We start from the raw sequence: 16,357 nt of genomic DNA on the forward strand, positions 1-16,357 counted from the left end.
GGTCAAGGATGCAGCGGAGCGTGAAAGGGACAGCTTTGGCAGGTCTGGCTGAGTGTCTCTTCTTTCACATAGCGATCGCGATACTACTAATTATTGGTGGTATCGAACTGAATCCAGGACCTGCAAGCGACAACGGAGTGATCAGTGTCAAGTGTGGCAGCTGTAGAAAGAACCTACGAGTAGGCGTGCTGTGCAACCAGTGCGAGAAGTGGTTCCATCTGATTTGTCAGAAGATCAAGAGGGAACAGATAGTAGAAGAAACGTGGCTGTGCAAGGACTGCGGGAACGAGGCAGGCAACAGGGAGCTCATCGGTCTACGGAACGAGGTGAAGAAGCTACGGGAGAATCTAGAGACGGCGGAGCAACGGATCAAGTTTCTGGAGGACGAAAATAAGTTGTTGCGACGGGAAAAGGAGAATGGCGAAGAGAGGGAGGAGAAGAAGAAGCATGGTGCGGCAAGTGTTATCATCGGAGACTCCATCATTCGACACGTAGGGAATCTACAATCGGAGCTGGCGACAGAGTGTTACCCTGGGATTAGAGTGAAAGAAATGAAAAGCGTGATCGAAAATCAGGAACGAGGGGACCCGAAAAACATCGTCCTTCACGTAGGAACAAACGATTTGCGAAGAGGTGTTGATTATATCATGGCAGATGTATATGACTTGGTGATGGAAACGAAGAAGAAATATCCGGCAGCTGGGATTGTCATCAGTGGAATCGTCAGACGGAGGGATGTGAACTGGAGAAAAGTGGGTCGTGTGAATAAAGCTTTCGAGTGGGTAGCGGAGTGTCTTGGTGCGCGTTTCGTCGATCCAAATTCCTGGATAGACGACAGATGCTTCGGAAGAGACGGAATCCACCTAAATCGGAGGGGGGCTGCAGACATGGGATCCCTCTTCGCGCGGGTAGTTACTACAACATGGCGCGGCGGGATCGCGGATCCATCAGCTGGCAGCGGCACCGAAGGACCATCAGCCGACGACGGGGGCGTGGGACTACCGGCGGTCAGCGGGGGTGCGGTCGAAGACCTATCCGCGGGCGGCGTAGACCTGCAGTGACGGCGAGGTGCCACGGGGATTCAGAATGTTCAAGTAAGGACAGGCCTACTAAGACTACTGCAGGTTAATTGCCGAAGTATTAGAAATAAACTTATTCCGTTTTGGAACTTGGTCGATGTTTATAATCCAGATGTAATAATTGGGACGGAATCATGGCTTAGGGAAGACATAAATGACTCGGAAATTTTTAGGTCGGATTATAGAGTCTTCAGAAAGGATAGAAATGAAAAGGGAGGAGGAGTTTTCGTTTGTACTAAGATAGAAATAAGTAGCAATCTTCTGTGGATACATGAGGAAGTTGAAATATTGAATGTTCAGATAAGAAATGGGCTGGAAACCTTAGATGTAATAGCATGTTACAGACCACCCAGTGAATTAAACAATTTAACTTTGCACAAACTAAATGAATATCTTAATACAGTATCAGAAGACCGAAACGTAGTAATTGCTGGGGATCTAAACCTCCCGAAAATTAACTGGAACGGGATTTCAGGTACAAATTCGGATGCACAGACCCTTGTTAATGAATTGATCTGGTGTAAAGATTTCACGCAGGTAGTAAATGGTCCGACGCGTGACAATACCCTCTTAGATGTTTACCTACTAAGACCTGTCTCTCTCTTTGTCAACTCTGAAAGTCTTCATAAAATAAGTGATCACAATAGCGTCTTATTAGAAATCTTATGGGAAAACACAGTAAATCCGAGGTCAAGTCCAGTGTCTGTCTGGAATTTTAACAAAACCGATGTCCATGAATTACAAACGTTTCTACGACAAAAGCATGATGACTTTCTAAGGACTGAAGGAAATATGGAAAATGTGTGGCATAAATTTAAGTGTATAATTTTCGAGGCATTAGTAAAATGTGTACCTTCTAAAATAATTAAGAAAAATCCGGACCCAGAATATTACACTAATTATATTCGCTACTTAAAGAAAAAGACAAGGCGCGCATTTAGCAAACGTAAACGGAGCCATGAGCATTGGGAAAAATATGTTGAATTAATTAAGAAACTTGAGTGTGAAAAAAGGTTAGCTCAGGAAAATTTTCTAAAAACTATTTTAAAAGAAGATGAAAGTAACAATTGGAGACAGTTTTATAATTATGTACGCAGGAGAAAAGGGAAAAATGAAGGAGTAGTGCTTTTACGAAATCAGAACGGAGAAAGTATAACTGATGACAAAGAAAAGGCCGACTTATTAAATTCCTATTTCATTTCGGTTTTCAATAATAATAATAATAATAATAATAATAATAATAATAATAATAATAATAATAATAATAATAATAATAATAAAAATCCCGCTGATAGGAGTGGTTGTGTCACAGACCGTGAATGTGAACCAAATTCGACTTTCAAAATAACTTCCAAAGGGGTTAGAGAGAGAATAACGAAATTAAAAAATCGGAAGTCTGGAGGACCAGATAGTATTGCTACAGAGATTCTTAAATTAGGTTCCGAGGCCATAATTCCATACTTAATGCGTATATTTCATGTTTCCATAAACAATGCAGCTATTCCATGTGACTGGATATCAGCTATAGTGGTACCCATACATAAAGGTGGAAATAAATTAGATGTCGGAAACTACAGACCGATTAGCCTTACATCTGTCGTATGTAAAGTCATGGAGCATTTGATATCGGATTATATTCGTCATGTTCTAAATGCGAAAGACTGGTTTTACAACCGCCAGCATGGTTTTAGGGAAGGCTTCTCATGTGATAGTCAAATTACGTCGCTGGTTCAGGATCTAGCTGAAGAGGTAGATAGAGGCGGAAGAATCGATCCAGTTGTGATTGACTTTTCGAAAGCATTTGATTTGGTGCCACATGACATATTAATAGATAAGTTAAGTAGGCTAGGAATAGATAAAAGAGTGGTGCTATGGATCCAAGAATTCTTAAAAGGTAGAACCCAGAGAGTTAGAGTAGGTCATGAAATATCGGAAATTGGAAATATAAGTTCAGGGGTGCCACAGGGCAGCGTTCTGGGTCCATTACTCTTTATAATATACGTAAATGACCTATGCCAGGATATTACATCAAATGTGAGGCTATTTGCAGACGACTGCATTATCTATAGAAAGATTAGAAATAATTCAGATGTAGATGCTATTCAAACAGACTTGAATAACATTTACAACTGGGCGTTAAAGCACAGGATGAAAATAAATGGTTCTAAAAGTAAATCTATAACATTTTGTAAAACCCGAGAGGAAACTAGTCTTAATTACGAATTCAGTGGTGTTGTAATTCCGCAAGAACAATGTTGTAAATACCTAGGAGTGTATTTAAACTCCAAACTTTCTTGGCGAGAGCATGTTGATAATGTTACAGGCAAAGCATGGAGGGCACTTCACTTTATTATGAGAATCTTGAGAAAGGCTAGCCCCAAATCGAGGGAAATATCATATCTAACATTAGTGCGACCGTTAATGGAATACGGAACTACATGTTGGGATCCCTATAGAACATATCAGATAAATTCCTTAGAAAGAATCCAGTATAGGGCAGCTAAATTTGTTAAAGGTAAAAGAGAAGATGGGAACGATACGATAAAAGAACTTAAATGGGAAACTTTGGAAAACAGACGTAGGAAAACTAGAATAACATCATTGTATAGAGCACATCTAGGTCAGAAAGCATGGGTAGACATAACGGCTCGGTTAGAAAAGCCAACGTACTATGGTAGGAACGATCATGATTTTAAAATCAAATGTAGGAAACAGAAAACGGATGTAGGTAAATTCTCATTTTTAAATAGAACTATAAATGATTGGAATGACCTACCTGCAGCGGTCTTTGAGGGCTGTCCTTCCTTAAGGAGATTCAAGAATAATTTAAAGAGTTGTGTATAAAGTGAAAATTAAAATTAAGGTGACATTCAACATTTAATTTTTTAAGGTGACATGTATTTATCTAGGCTGACGAGTTTACTTCCTTGGTTTGAATTGTAAATTATCTAAAAATAGCGTGTAAGAGGCCCTTAGACTAGAAATGTTTAGTTTAAATGTAGTTCTGTTTATAAGTATGCATAAGAATGCAATTATTTGACTTATTTGAACTGTTGTATCAGTGAAGCGAGGTGAGTCAGTGAAGTTATGGTTTTACAGTGCAGTGAACAGCTCCGATCAGTGATAATTTATAGCGTCAATGAAATGTGTTACAGAGTGTCAGTGAAATGTGTGCTAAAGTGTCAGTGAAATGCGTCATAGTGCCACTACAGGGAATGAGATGAGAGTAAAGTGAAAGACTATTGAAACTTATGTAGGACCTATACATAATTATGTAGGTTGTGTTGTAAAATTAGGTGTTTTATTTTATGTTTTATTATTATTGTGTTAAATTGTATTGTGTATTCTTATTGTATTGTGTATAAAATTGTATATGTGTTGTAAATTTTATTATGTATTGTAAATTTTATTGTGTATTGCTTATCATTTTAACTGTGTATTGTTAATATTGTATATACCACTGCCACCGGGTGCTTGCCCACTTGCAGTGTAAATAAATACATACATACATACATACATAATTCTTTTTAAGACCACTACACTTTAACCTTTTAAATTCCGATAGTTAAAGTATTTGCAGGTCATTAAAATTTTGATTGTTCGAACCCACTAACTTTGTGATAGAAATACTGCAATACAACAATTAGGATTTTATTTTAATACAGTTTACTTTACATTTTTAGATTTCGCAAGAAAAGAAGTGCCACCTAAAGCAGCATGTGCAAGGAGGGGCTCATAAGGCTAAAGCTCAGCAGAAAAATCAAATGCAACAAACTTTACTAACACAGCCTACTTCATCCAATCTCAGCAGCAATTTCTATGCTGATTTAACCAGAGCGTTTGTTGCTGCTAACATTCCCTGGAATGCAATTGAAAATCCAGTTTTAAGACAGTTTTTACAAAAATACAGCAAACAAAATATCCCATCTGAGTCGACCCTAAGAAAAAATTACTTAGACAGAATATACAATGAAACTTTAGCTTCCATTCGGGAGGATATAGGTAATTCTTACATATGGGTCTCTGTGGATAAAACCTCAGATCCTATGAATAGGTATATAGCAAATATGGTAGTAGGAAAACTTAGTCCTGATGGACCTTCGATTCCACACCTCGTATGTGTTAAGGAACTTTCGAAAGTGAATAGCCATGCCATTGCTTATTTTGTAAATAAAGGCCTACAGTCTTTATACTCAGGTAATATAGACGATTCTAAAGTTCTGTTGTTTTGTACTGATGCTGCCTCATACATGGTTGCTGCAGCTCCACTTCTTAAAACATTTTATCCTAACCTCACGCATGTAACCTGTCTAGCACATGGCCTTCACAGGGTTTCTGAAACAATCCGTAATGAATTTCCTCTTGTCAATTCGTTTATTTCTAACACAAAAAAATGTTTTTGTAAAGCCCCATCCAGGATTTCAATATTCAGAGAGAACTTTCCAGATATCCCACTCCCACCTCAGCCGGTTCTTACACGATGGGGAACCTGGATTCAGTCAGTGGTGTATTATTCTAAGTATTTTAAAGAAGTGGTCACAGTTATTGATAAATTACCTGAAACTGATAGTGCAGCGTGTGTGAAAGCAGTGAAAGATTGTCTGAATGACTCACGAGTGAAAAACGATATTGCCTACATAACATCAAACTTTTCTTTCATACCTGCAAGCATTGAACAATTAGAACGTGAAAAACAATATCTTTGTAGCCAAATAGCAATAGTAAAGGAAGCTCAAGTGAACATACATTCTGCTTTGGGCGAAACTGGGAAAAAAATTAAAAATAAGTGGGACAACGTATTAAAGAAGAATGTAGGATTTTCATTGTTGGAAAAAGTATCAAGAGTACCTAATTTAAAATTTGCGCCTCTCACATCAGTTTCGGTTGAAAGAAGTTTTTCTGCTTTCAAAATGATTCTCAGTGACAAAAGGCAAAGGTTAACTGTGGAGAATTTAGAAAAAATTCTGGTGGTGTACTGTGCAGATAATTATAATAAAGTCTGAGCATGGAACTGAATTTCAATAACTTAAAATGAGTAATCTTGATATCAATAATCATTATTTCATTAGTTTCAATATATTAAATTTGTGCAGCTCTGTTTATAAATATAATATAGTATTCTTTTTTAATGTTTAAACATACTTTTTTGTGCGTATTTTAGTGTATAACTAAAAATTTCAGTGAAAGAAATAAGTATGATACCTTGATGTGCCTAAAATGCCTATTTTCATTAAAATAGAACCTAATTTTACAAATTTCGAGCTTATTTTAGGCGCCTAAAACTGCAATTTTTAGTGCCTAAAAATCCGATGTCTAGAGATCACTCACTACTGGTCTGTCACCTCGCGCCACAGTTCAGTTGTCGGACATGATGTCATTCGAATTAGTTATCAGAGATCAGAAACAACCCTGTATGTTTGGTTACTATTAGTAAACATATAATAGATTCAGTGAGCAGTTGCAAATGTCTTTATAGAAATTAGAAAGTTTCTTACTGAGTATTGATAGGTTAATTAATATAATAGCAGATTTTCACGCTGGAGACTCGAAATCGAATCCTGCGGAGTTCGTGTAATTTGTGGTGGACGCAAACAGTGTTCTGGAGATTTTACTTGGAATACGCTCCTTCCACTTTCCTGTAATAGTTCCCCTGATTCTCCAGTTTCATCTCATTATCTTCGTTTCATAAGGGAGTGTCCCCTGTCCAAATCAATGATGATTTTCAACACTACTATCTCCCCCTATAGCAACTTACGGATTGGAAAAAAATCTGAAAAAAAAAAAAAAATGACACCAACAAGAATGGTCCATAAACTTGCTAAGGAGACTTTCTAAATTGATCTCTGAACCCGAATGCTACTGCCATCTGCGAAAGCCTACATTGAACACCTGAAGAGAAGAGAAGCAAAGAGGAGAGAGAGAGAGAGAGAGAGAGAGAGAGAGCCAGGCTTCTACGCACCAATGTTGGGGAGAAACTGGACCAAGGAAAATCAGTAACAAAAGCACGTCATGCCACACCATCCACGATTTCCATCCCAAAATAGCTTTGCAGAGACAAGACCCAGTGATGGCTGCGTGTGCGAATTATGCGGCCAGAGATGTGATAGATATCACAGTATGCCATAAAGGGACTAATAATTAGCGTATTGCGAATGTCACCGGACCGGTGGACAACAATGACGTCACGCTGCAGCGAAATAGAAACAAAACTCCTGGAAGGTTCGATGGCTATCATGGCGGCTGTACAAGTTGTTGTCTGTCGAAGATTTTGCGAAATTTCCGTACTTTCATCGCGTTCAAAGAAAAGAGAGCATAAACAATTTATTTCTTGAACCAGTAGTAATAACTGGTCCGTTGACATGTTCGTTCATAAGCCATTAACATACTGTTTTTACGTTGTGTTCATTACAAACATTACAGCAGAACACACCGCCATGACACAACGGTGCCCAATGTCATTCGGCTGCTAATTCCCGCCCTATACAAGAACCAATCAGATTCACTGATGGCGGCTAATGGAGACTGCCACCACCTCTGCAAGCTGATGGAACCGGTGCGACACCGGTGAAGCATCAGTGATGTCATCGTTGAAATTCGAAACACCGTGATGCCATCAGATTGCTCAGCGCTGAGATTCGGAATACGCTCAATATTAAATGAATATTGTAAAAACTAAAAACTAAAATTTTAATGACTCCGGTGATTATTTCCTTATTTTATAAGGAAGTGTCCAGTCTTGCCAGCCAGCAATATAAAATATCGCCCAGCACATAGTGGGGTTTCATCTGTCCAATCACGTGAATTGAAAATTAATGAGAGAGAGAGAGACTGAGAGACGAGTGAAATTCATTCTGCATGTCGACCATTTTGATATGTTCTCAACGAATACAAGCCCCAGAAATTATGCGTAAAAAATTTGTAAACAAATTGGGTTGCTTTATACACACGGAAATAACGTATACTGGTCCAGAAAAGTTCATAATGTTCACCAGATATCACACTCTATTCCTGAATACCAATGGGATGCCACCCAGACTGGAAGGAACCATCTCTTGGGTGATCAACTGATGAGTCTACCTGCAAGATGTTCTTTTCTCTGTCACTGAGAACACTCTGGATCACATAGATTATCATCGCCAAGAAGGGAAATAATTGATATGTTGTAAGCTAGCGCACATAAAACACCTGGGAATAAATAAGTGTACAGATAAATCGTTTAACACAACTTTACGTAAATCAGTATTTAATTTCTTCGTAAGGAAATTGTGGGCCATTTTTAATAGTATTTACTGTATAACCAAATAAACTGTCATGGTTTTGAAATCAAGTTAGTTGTTCTAAATGGGTAATTTTATCCTACTGTGTCCGCTTTTGTTTATTCCGTTTGACAAAAACAGATCTCATAAAATATTTATATAATAATAGAACTTTCCTTTCGGTAAATATATTTTACAACTACTATATGTCCATCAGAAAGTATAAAATATCGAAAAACTCAGTATTTTATAAAGAAACTACAAACTGGCAACGTAAGTAAAGTTTGAAAAGATGTTCGAATGTCGCTTGGGACGAGATAAAGAAACAGTTTAAAACATTAGGCAAAAAGTAAATGGAATATGGAAAAGAAAAGATTGTAAGCATACTCCCAAAGGGTCGTCTTTTAGTTTCATAATAAATATGAGCTTATACAATTTATAAAATATTAAATTTTGCCTTCTCACTATTAGAAATGAATAAAACCACTCTATATATTCTTGATTAATATAAAACTAATAAAACTGTGAAGAAAATTAAACCATATTGACCCAAAGTCACTCCACGATACAATTCTATGAATTTCAGTACAAGATTGACCGTGTGAGAGTTGAGAATTTCAGAGAGGTAATAAACGTTATTAGCATTTAAATAAAGTAATTATTAAATATAATGAAACATAAATGAAAATGTAAACTGGCACATATTTATCCTTACTAATACACTAATATGTAGCTAGTCGGCAATGTATGTAATGGAGGGGGAAAGGAATTGGCCACCCTACCCCATTATCTCCTGGCCTAGTTGTCTCATAAGTGGCGAATTCTTGGTATCACATGTGAGGTTCATACCTGTCTTCGAACAGTTGACTAAACAACAAACAATAATACACTTTTGTAAATCTGAAGAAGCGAAAGCCAGGAAATGTAAATCAATAATTTGAATCGAAGAAAATGAATGAAGTCTTTCTCAACAATGTAATTTTCAAATAAATCTTAGTGGTGATGCTGATGACTAGATTTAATTTTATGAATGAAAAATACAATATACTGTATAAATATGAATTATTATTTAAATTTCGGGGGCAAGTAGTTGGTGTAACTTCTGTATTCCAGTCAGTATGAAATAATTATTAAAGATTTCTGACATTCTTCTAACGCCTAGCATATCTGAGTACATCCCACTTGCACTTTTGTCTACATTTTTGCTATTATGATTAATCTTGCTCTGAGGGTGGGACACCCACTAGATCTGATTCTCTTCGTCCCTCATGGTGGACAACATGAGTACAGAAGTAGGCAGGAGGGTGAAGATAGTAGTTATGCCAGTGAAATGTGCCTTGGTTTTGCAACGAAAGTTATCCAGCATTTGCTGTTAATCGGTTGAGGAAAGACCCTCTGAAACATGTAACGGTTAGCATGCTTGATCATGAAACGAGCGGGCCCGGTTTCAAATCCTGGTTGGGACAAGTTACCTGGTTGAGATTTTTTCCAGGGTTTTCCCTCAACCCATTAAGAACAAGTGCTGGGTAAATTCCGGGCGCTGAACCCTGGACTCATTTCGCTAGCATTATCATCTTCATCTCTCCCAGAGGCGCTAGATAACCTTAGCAGTTGAAAAAGCATCATAAAATAACAAATTAAAAATAAAAATATACACAGCGAAAAGGATGATTCCCGAGCAGGTCCGAGGTGGGACTTAGTCTCTGAACAGCGCCCAATTTCCGTGTCAAGGGATGTACATGACGAGATCATAAAGAACAAATCTCTAAGGGAGAAGTGAGGAATAATAGTAATTAATAATTATACAACAAATTGATAAATTATAAGAAGCGATGGCTTAAAAACATGCAGAGAATTGACAGCAACAGATTTTCGAAAATGGCTTAGACATACAGACACATGGGAAATGAGATCCTTGCAGACCAAGAAAACGATGAAACATGGAGACTGTTCCAGCCATGAGGTCTGCACCGTAGAGGTGTGTTGGTGGTGGTGGTGGTGGTGGTGGTGGTGGTGGTGGTGGTGGTGGTGGTGGTGGTGGTGGTGGTGGTGGTGGTGGTGGTGGTGGTGGTGGTGGTGGCGGCGGCGGCGGCGGCGGCGACAACGACGATGACGACGGCCTATCTCTGTATGAATTTTTATGGCGAACATGAGTATATAGAGTGTTAAGAAAAAAGTATATAATATTTTAGAAGGTGCTAGTATGCATCAAAACAGGAAAAAATGTCTAATAAACATGGGTCCTGCAACACATACTTTCTGAGATCTGAACACTTGTTCATAGCAGGTGTTCAATGTGGCATCCATTCATGGCAATGCATTCCTCTGTCCTTCGCCGTGAGGAATCACGCACTCTTCGAAATTGACCTGGTTGTTCTTGATACCAAACGTTTAGGGGATTTAGATTTGACGAACGAGCAGGCCAAGGTGTAGGGCCTCCCCAATCAATACAGCGGTCCTGAAATGTCAGCGTCAAGTGTTCACGTACATTGCGAAAAAATGTGCTGGTGTGCCATTGTGTATGAACCACATCTGTAGTCTTTGCTGACATGGCACATACTCTAGCAACATAGGAAATACATTAATTAGAAGATCCTGATAACGAGCCCCAGTAATCTCTGTGGTAGCACGTATGGCCCTTAATCTATCGCCAAGAACGCCTGCCCATACGTTGATTGAGAATCGGTGTTGATGCCTTGTTTCTTCGAGTGCATGGGAATTTCATCAGCCCACACATGCTGATTACGAAAATTCACAACACCATCTCTGCAGAACCCTGCTCATATCCGCAACCAAACTTTTCTTTTCGGTATTCCTGGCGACATATCATTATTTCATGCCAGGAGTGTCAACTACGGTATGATTATCTGGTAGCCTGCTGTATTGTAGGGCAGAAAAATGCATTGCCATAAATGGACGTCACATTGAGCACCTCCTACAAACAAGTGTTTAGATCTCGGAAAGTATGTGTTGTAGGACTCATGTTTATTAGGTATTTTTTCCTTGCCTCGATGCATACCATCACCTCCTAAAATATTGAATACTTCTTAACAACCCGTATATGCTTAAAAGTTTCATAGTTAACAATAAATATTGTGGAGAGTGCTGATGGCATGCAGAGGGATAAACTATGCACAAAATGCTCCTAAGTTCATAAACTTGACTTTTTTCACCAAAAATATAACTCCGCTATTGCCGGGATTTGAACTCGGAATCACAGTAGTCCTGAGCCAGTGATCTGTCAAGTAAGCTATTATGACGGTTGTTTTTAATGTTATGGTATTGCTTCAAATTGAACAAAAAAAGACAACAAACAAAAGTAAAATACATTTTGAAAACCGGAGAATGTAAACAAACACAGCCACTACATAAAGAGGATAAACAGAAAATACACGAAGCTTAAGAAAGCACCAACGTCCGAAGATTATTGGTCATAGACGCATATCATGTTTGACAAGCAGTTAAAGTTTGACTAAATGAATTTTAGTTCGATTTATCTAAATTTGTGATGTCAAGATTCGAAAAATATCACGAGTACCAAAAGAATTCGCTACTATTCGAGCAAAATAAGCATGTTAAATAATAATTCTGTTACGTGGTACATTAATATTTATACATCGCAGACCTTTTGATTTATATAGATGAAAACGCGTAACATTATAGTATTAATCTATGGTTAACTAATAGATCCAGTAGAAGATTCGGTAGCTTTAATATTCTGCTAATGACTATAGTGAACTAATGGTAGTTTTCAAGGAGACTTTCGTGTTAAATCCTTCTAGCATTTCCTGATTAAGTGAATAGGTAGCTCAATTATGTTATATTATCGGTATACAAATGCAGCAGGCTGAATCCCGATTACCAGTAAGGAAACAAATAGTATTTATTTGCTCTTTCGGAATTGAAATGTACTGTGAGTCAACAATGTAATCGTTCTCTGCCATAATAAAGCGTTTTAGTATTACTTACAAATGTATAATATTGGCTTATATTCATTACAGAATTGAATTATCTAGTAATAGTATTTTGTTTCTGAATTCTAATTTTATAATAATAAAATAATAACGTCATTTATTTCAGACATTACTTGATAATACATACTCTATCAATAAAAACTGGTGTTTAGAGTCAGTCATTAATATTTTAGGATACACTGATTACATTATTTTTCACATACAGCTTTTATCTAAAGTCCGAGTAATTCTATCGTGAGACTTTGAAATTTAAATTTGAACAAAATCGTAAATTACGTAAAGAATTACACTTAGTAACACAGAGCAAACATGCGGCACGTCTCTTGTGATATATTTGAAGTGGTTCTTGTAAAAAACAATCCTCTTCGTCAGATAAGAGGCCCTGCCAAAGTAATCGTTAAATTTCTTCGAAATTAACTTTTAACGGCAGTGATTCTGTCATAGCGATGAAACCTGGACTAATGAACAAATCGAAACCACTTAAACATGCCGATAATATATTGAAAAGTCCGAGAAAAATCTAGAGAAGCAGCACGAACCTTCCAAGTTCGATTTTATATCGTCGAAACATTGTAGCCGCTGTGCAGTGCGTGGCAGACAGGAAATATACTTTTCTAGAAGATTTCCTCTTACAATTCACTATTTGTTATACATCAAATTCAGTATTATTCATTTTATCATTATTCTACTTCTACTGTAATGCATATCTCTTTACACATCTATACATATAGGTATATGTATACTGCGTGGAAGGTCAGTGACAATAACGTCACAAAGTAAATCCTTAAGAAAAAAGGAACAGCATTTTCCTTCGACATTTCGTTATTTCTTTAATTTAGTGGGAAATTGACTTTGCACCATCGGAGTAAATTCAATAGTACTTACAGCTCTTCTCTGTAGCAATGAGGGGAATTGATGTAAAGAAACGCTGCCTACAGCTCAATACAATCTGTAGTACGCTGTAGCCTACATACGCGTCGTGCTGAACTCAGGTCTTCCGGTGAAGCACTTGTCTACGTTTCGGTAACAGTTTTGCCAAACATACATTACTTAAAGTGATTTATTTGTGTTTGAAATTTTAATATACTACTGTTAAACCGAAAACGTATTTCGAACCGAGAAAACTAATAAAAAAGTTGATAAAGTACGTGTTTCTAAATATATTGACAAAACATGGGATAAAAATTAAGTAAAATAATTGTTTCTGGGAAATTTAAGCTAAGGATTCGTCCCTTCAAAGGATTATTACGAATACCTTCTGCTCTGTATATGTGTAATTATTTTAGTGATTTAATAGCACTTACTTTTTTGTGTACCCTATTGTAATCTTGGTTATATCGTCGAGGTCCATCACTCAAGTACGCTGGTCGGTCCTTTGTTCCATGGAGGATAAGCACGAACGATGCAAGGTTTCCCTTATTGCTTTGTGGCCCAACCTGTCCAAATAAAAAATTACAAATTTATATATATTTTTTTAGTTTAAATACGTATTTTTTATGTGTAACGTTTATTTTCAACTTGCGTAAATAGAGAAAGTGAAAATAACAAGGACGTTATTCTATTTCGGTTGACATGGAAATGTTTACCTCATATCTCATAAATTCAATGAGTTCATTCTATGGAAATCCACATAAGTATGTAGCCTACAGTGCATAATCTATTTCGAAGAGTTTATTCAATTCTATGGAGGGAGGATTTGCAATATATTTAAAAAAATTACTGTTATTTAGTTGTGCTTTGAAATGAACTCCAAACAGATGCGTGCACAGTACATGCGTAACTGTGAAAATTAATACACGGTTGACATTACTCACATATAGACAAATAAACAACAAAACAATATTTACGCGATATTCTGATGTGGAAGTACTCGTTGCACGAATGATTGCCGATTTCGAGAGAGGCATTGGCGCTGCGTTATACGATACGATCCAGTGTTTATGCTTTAGTTCGCCTACTGGCCGCCGGCAGTCATTCGTGCGAGTAATAATAGTCTATAACAGGTAAGTATTAATTATCTTTGGCTCAAAAACAATTCTTTGCTTGTCCTCGTAACAGTACATTATGTTTTAATGCATTCTCTTTATTGACTGTGCACTGTGTTAATGTTTACGGGCGCGTGACACAACGTTTTCTCCCTCTATAGTTGTATACTGCCGCTCTGCCCACAACTCCTATAGTGACGGCGAGGACTGCCGAAGACAGGGCATGATACAATAACGATCTACTGCAGTCTGTAAGCCGTTCTAGGTGGTTTCTTCTTAAAGCGCATCAACTACGATTCAACTCGCCGTTCTTGAAGTGAGCTTATCCTAAGATATCTTGCAATTAAACTCCCTCAAAACGTGAAATTGAACTGTTAGGTCACGGGTGCCCAAACGCCTATAGAACCAGGAGATATTGCACGTCAAGCATGCTCTGCTAAGATCAATAACTTTCCATATAAAATAGGAAATACGACCTTAAAGAATATGCGCTGCGGGTTTTTTACGCCAGGGGTTACCTCGTACGAGTTACAATTGGACATGTATGTGTTATAGTCCCGTCTCTCTCATTTCCGGCAGCCAATCGCGTTGCATTTAAACGTGTGATTCGCTGATGAAGTCGTTATTCATTTCTTAAGGCTCGATAAATACTTAATATAATCGCCCGCCATTTTGGCTCTTTCGTTGGCGTTCGCAGAAAGCACACGAAGACGTTATTTGCCGCTCAATTATTTGCTGAATTACAGTGCGTTTGATTTATTATCATAGGAGCTGCGACATGATAATGTTTAACGGTATGGCAAATAGATTCCTCGTATGGTAGCTCAGCAACGTAAGAACAAAAATGGCGAACGATACTACCTACCTAGACTTTATAGAGCCTTCACTTTCTAAGACGTAAGCAAATAGGAGGAGTCACGCCGGGAATAACAGCGTCGCGACTATAGATAGTGTGAATCAACAGCACATGCAAACTTTGTAACTGAAGATGAAATCGGTGAAAATTTAGAGCATTGACAGAATAAGAATTAATACGTGTAGAGCTTTTTTTTTCGAGTTATAGTTTCACTTCAACGGGCGTGAAAACAGTTATAATCATAATAATCGTTACTGGTGTTCAGAGAAGCCAAAACTCCTTTATTAAACGCCGCTACAAGATCCCCGAAAGCCGGTGTTTAAAATAATAGTAATTATTAGTCCAATATTTTATGACGACAATTAATGTAGGCCTACACCTGTATACTGAAATAATTTTGAACCAGTTTTCTGAAGAGAGTTCTAAGTAACAGGACTTAGTAAATGCGCACAGCTATTAATTCCGAAGACACAATAAGTATATTCAGTGATGACAGAGGGATTTTTTTTCTTACTGCAGCCTGAAGCTTATTATGCCGACCTCTTATTTTGGAATGATTATTGAAGTCCTGAGGAGGGCTTATTGAAAGTCTATAGTCCCCTCAATCCCCATATCTGGCGCCGTTTGAATTTTGCTTGTAGAGTAATTTGAAGGACAAACTGTATGAAATAAACTTCTCTACATTTCAGGAATTGAAAGACAACATCCGGCGACAGATCGAAAACATTCCAGTGGCCGAGCTCCAGCGAATGAACAATTTGTTCAACAAATACAGCCTTTATCTAGTACAGCGATGGCAACATTTCCAGCACCTTCTGCAAGGTAAGATTAACATATTTTATTTAGCAACATGAACGTAACCTGCGCGTTGCCAGTCCATCTGTGGCTGGTTAGTGGAGAAGCGAAAGGCAGTGTGTAGAGTCAACATTAAAATTGTAAGCTATACATTTATCGCTTACGCTTACCTGATCTTAAATGTACACTTTGAGAGAGAAACAGATATTAAGAGTGGTCGAGAGTAAGGTGCTTAGGAAAATATTTGAGGCTAAGAGGGATGAAGTTACAGGAGAATGGAGAAAGTTACACAACGCGAAACTGCACGCATTGTATTTTTAACCTGACATAATAAACAACATTAAATCCAGGTGTTTTCAGATGGGCAGGGCACATAGCACTTTCGTACGAATCCAAAAATGCATGTAGAGCG

At 37.7% G+C, this 16,357-nt stretch overlaps 1 protein-coding gene across 1 annotated transcript in view; it reads right to left on the reverse strand.

Moving 5' to 3' along the window:
• Positions 1-16,357, reverse strand: part of LOC138698941 (neuroendocrine convertase 1-like) — a 435,125-nt gene that overhangs the window by 58,105 nt on the left and 360,663 nt on the right. Inside the window, exon 14 of the mRNA XM_069825139.1 lies at positions 13,614-13,745. Within this exon, the coding sequence (XP_069681240.1) occupies positions 13,614-13,745 (132 nt within the window). The remainder of the gene's footprint in view (positions 1-13,613; positions 13,746-16,357) is intronic.

Source organism: Periplaneta americana, chromosome 4 (genome assembly GCF_040183065.1).
Source record: "Periplaneta americana isolate PAMFEO1 chromosome 4, P.americana_PAMFEO1_priV1, whole genome shotgun sequence".
In the NCBI taxonomy this organism is placed as follows: domain Eukaryota; kingdom Metazoa; phylum Arthropoda; class Insecta; order Blattodea; family Blattidae; genus Periplaneta; species Periplaneta americana.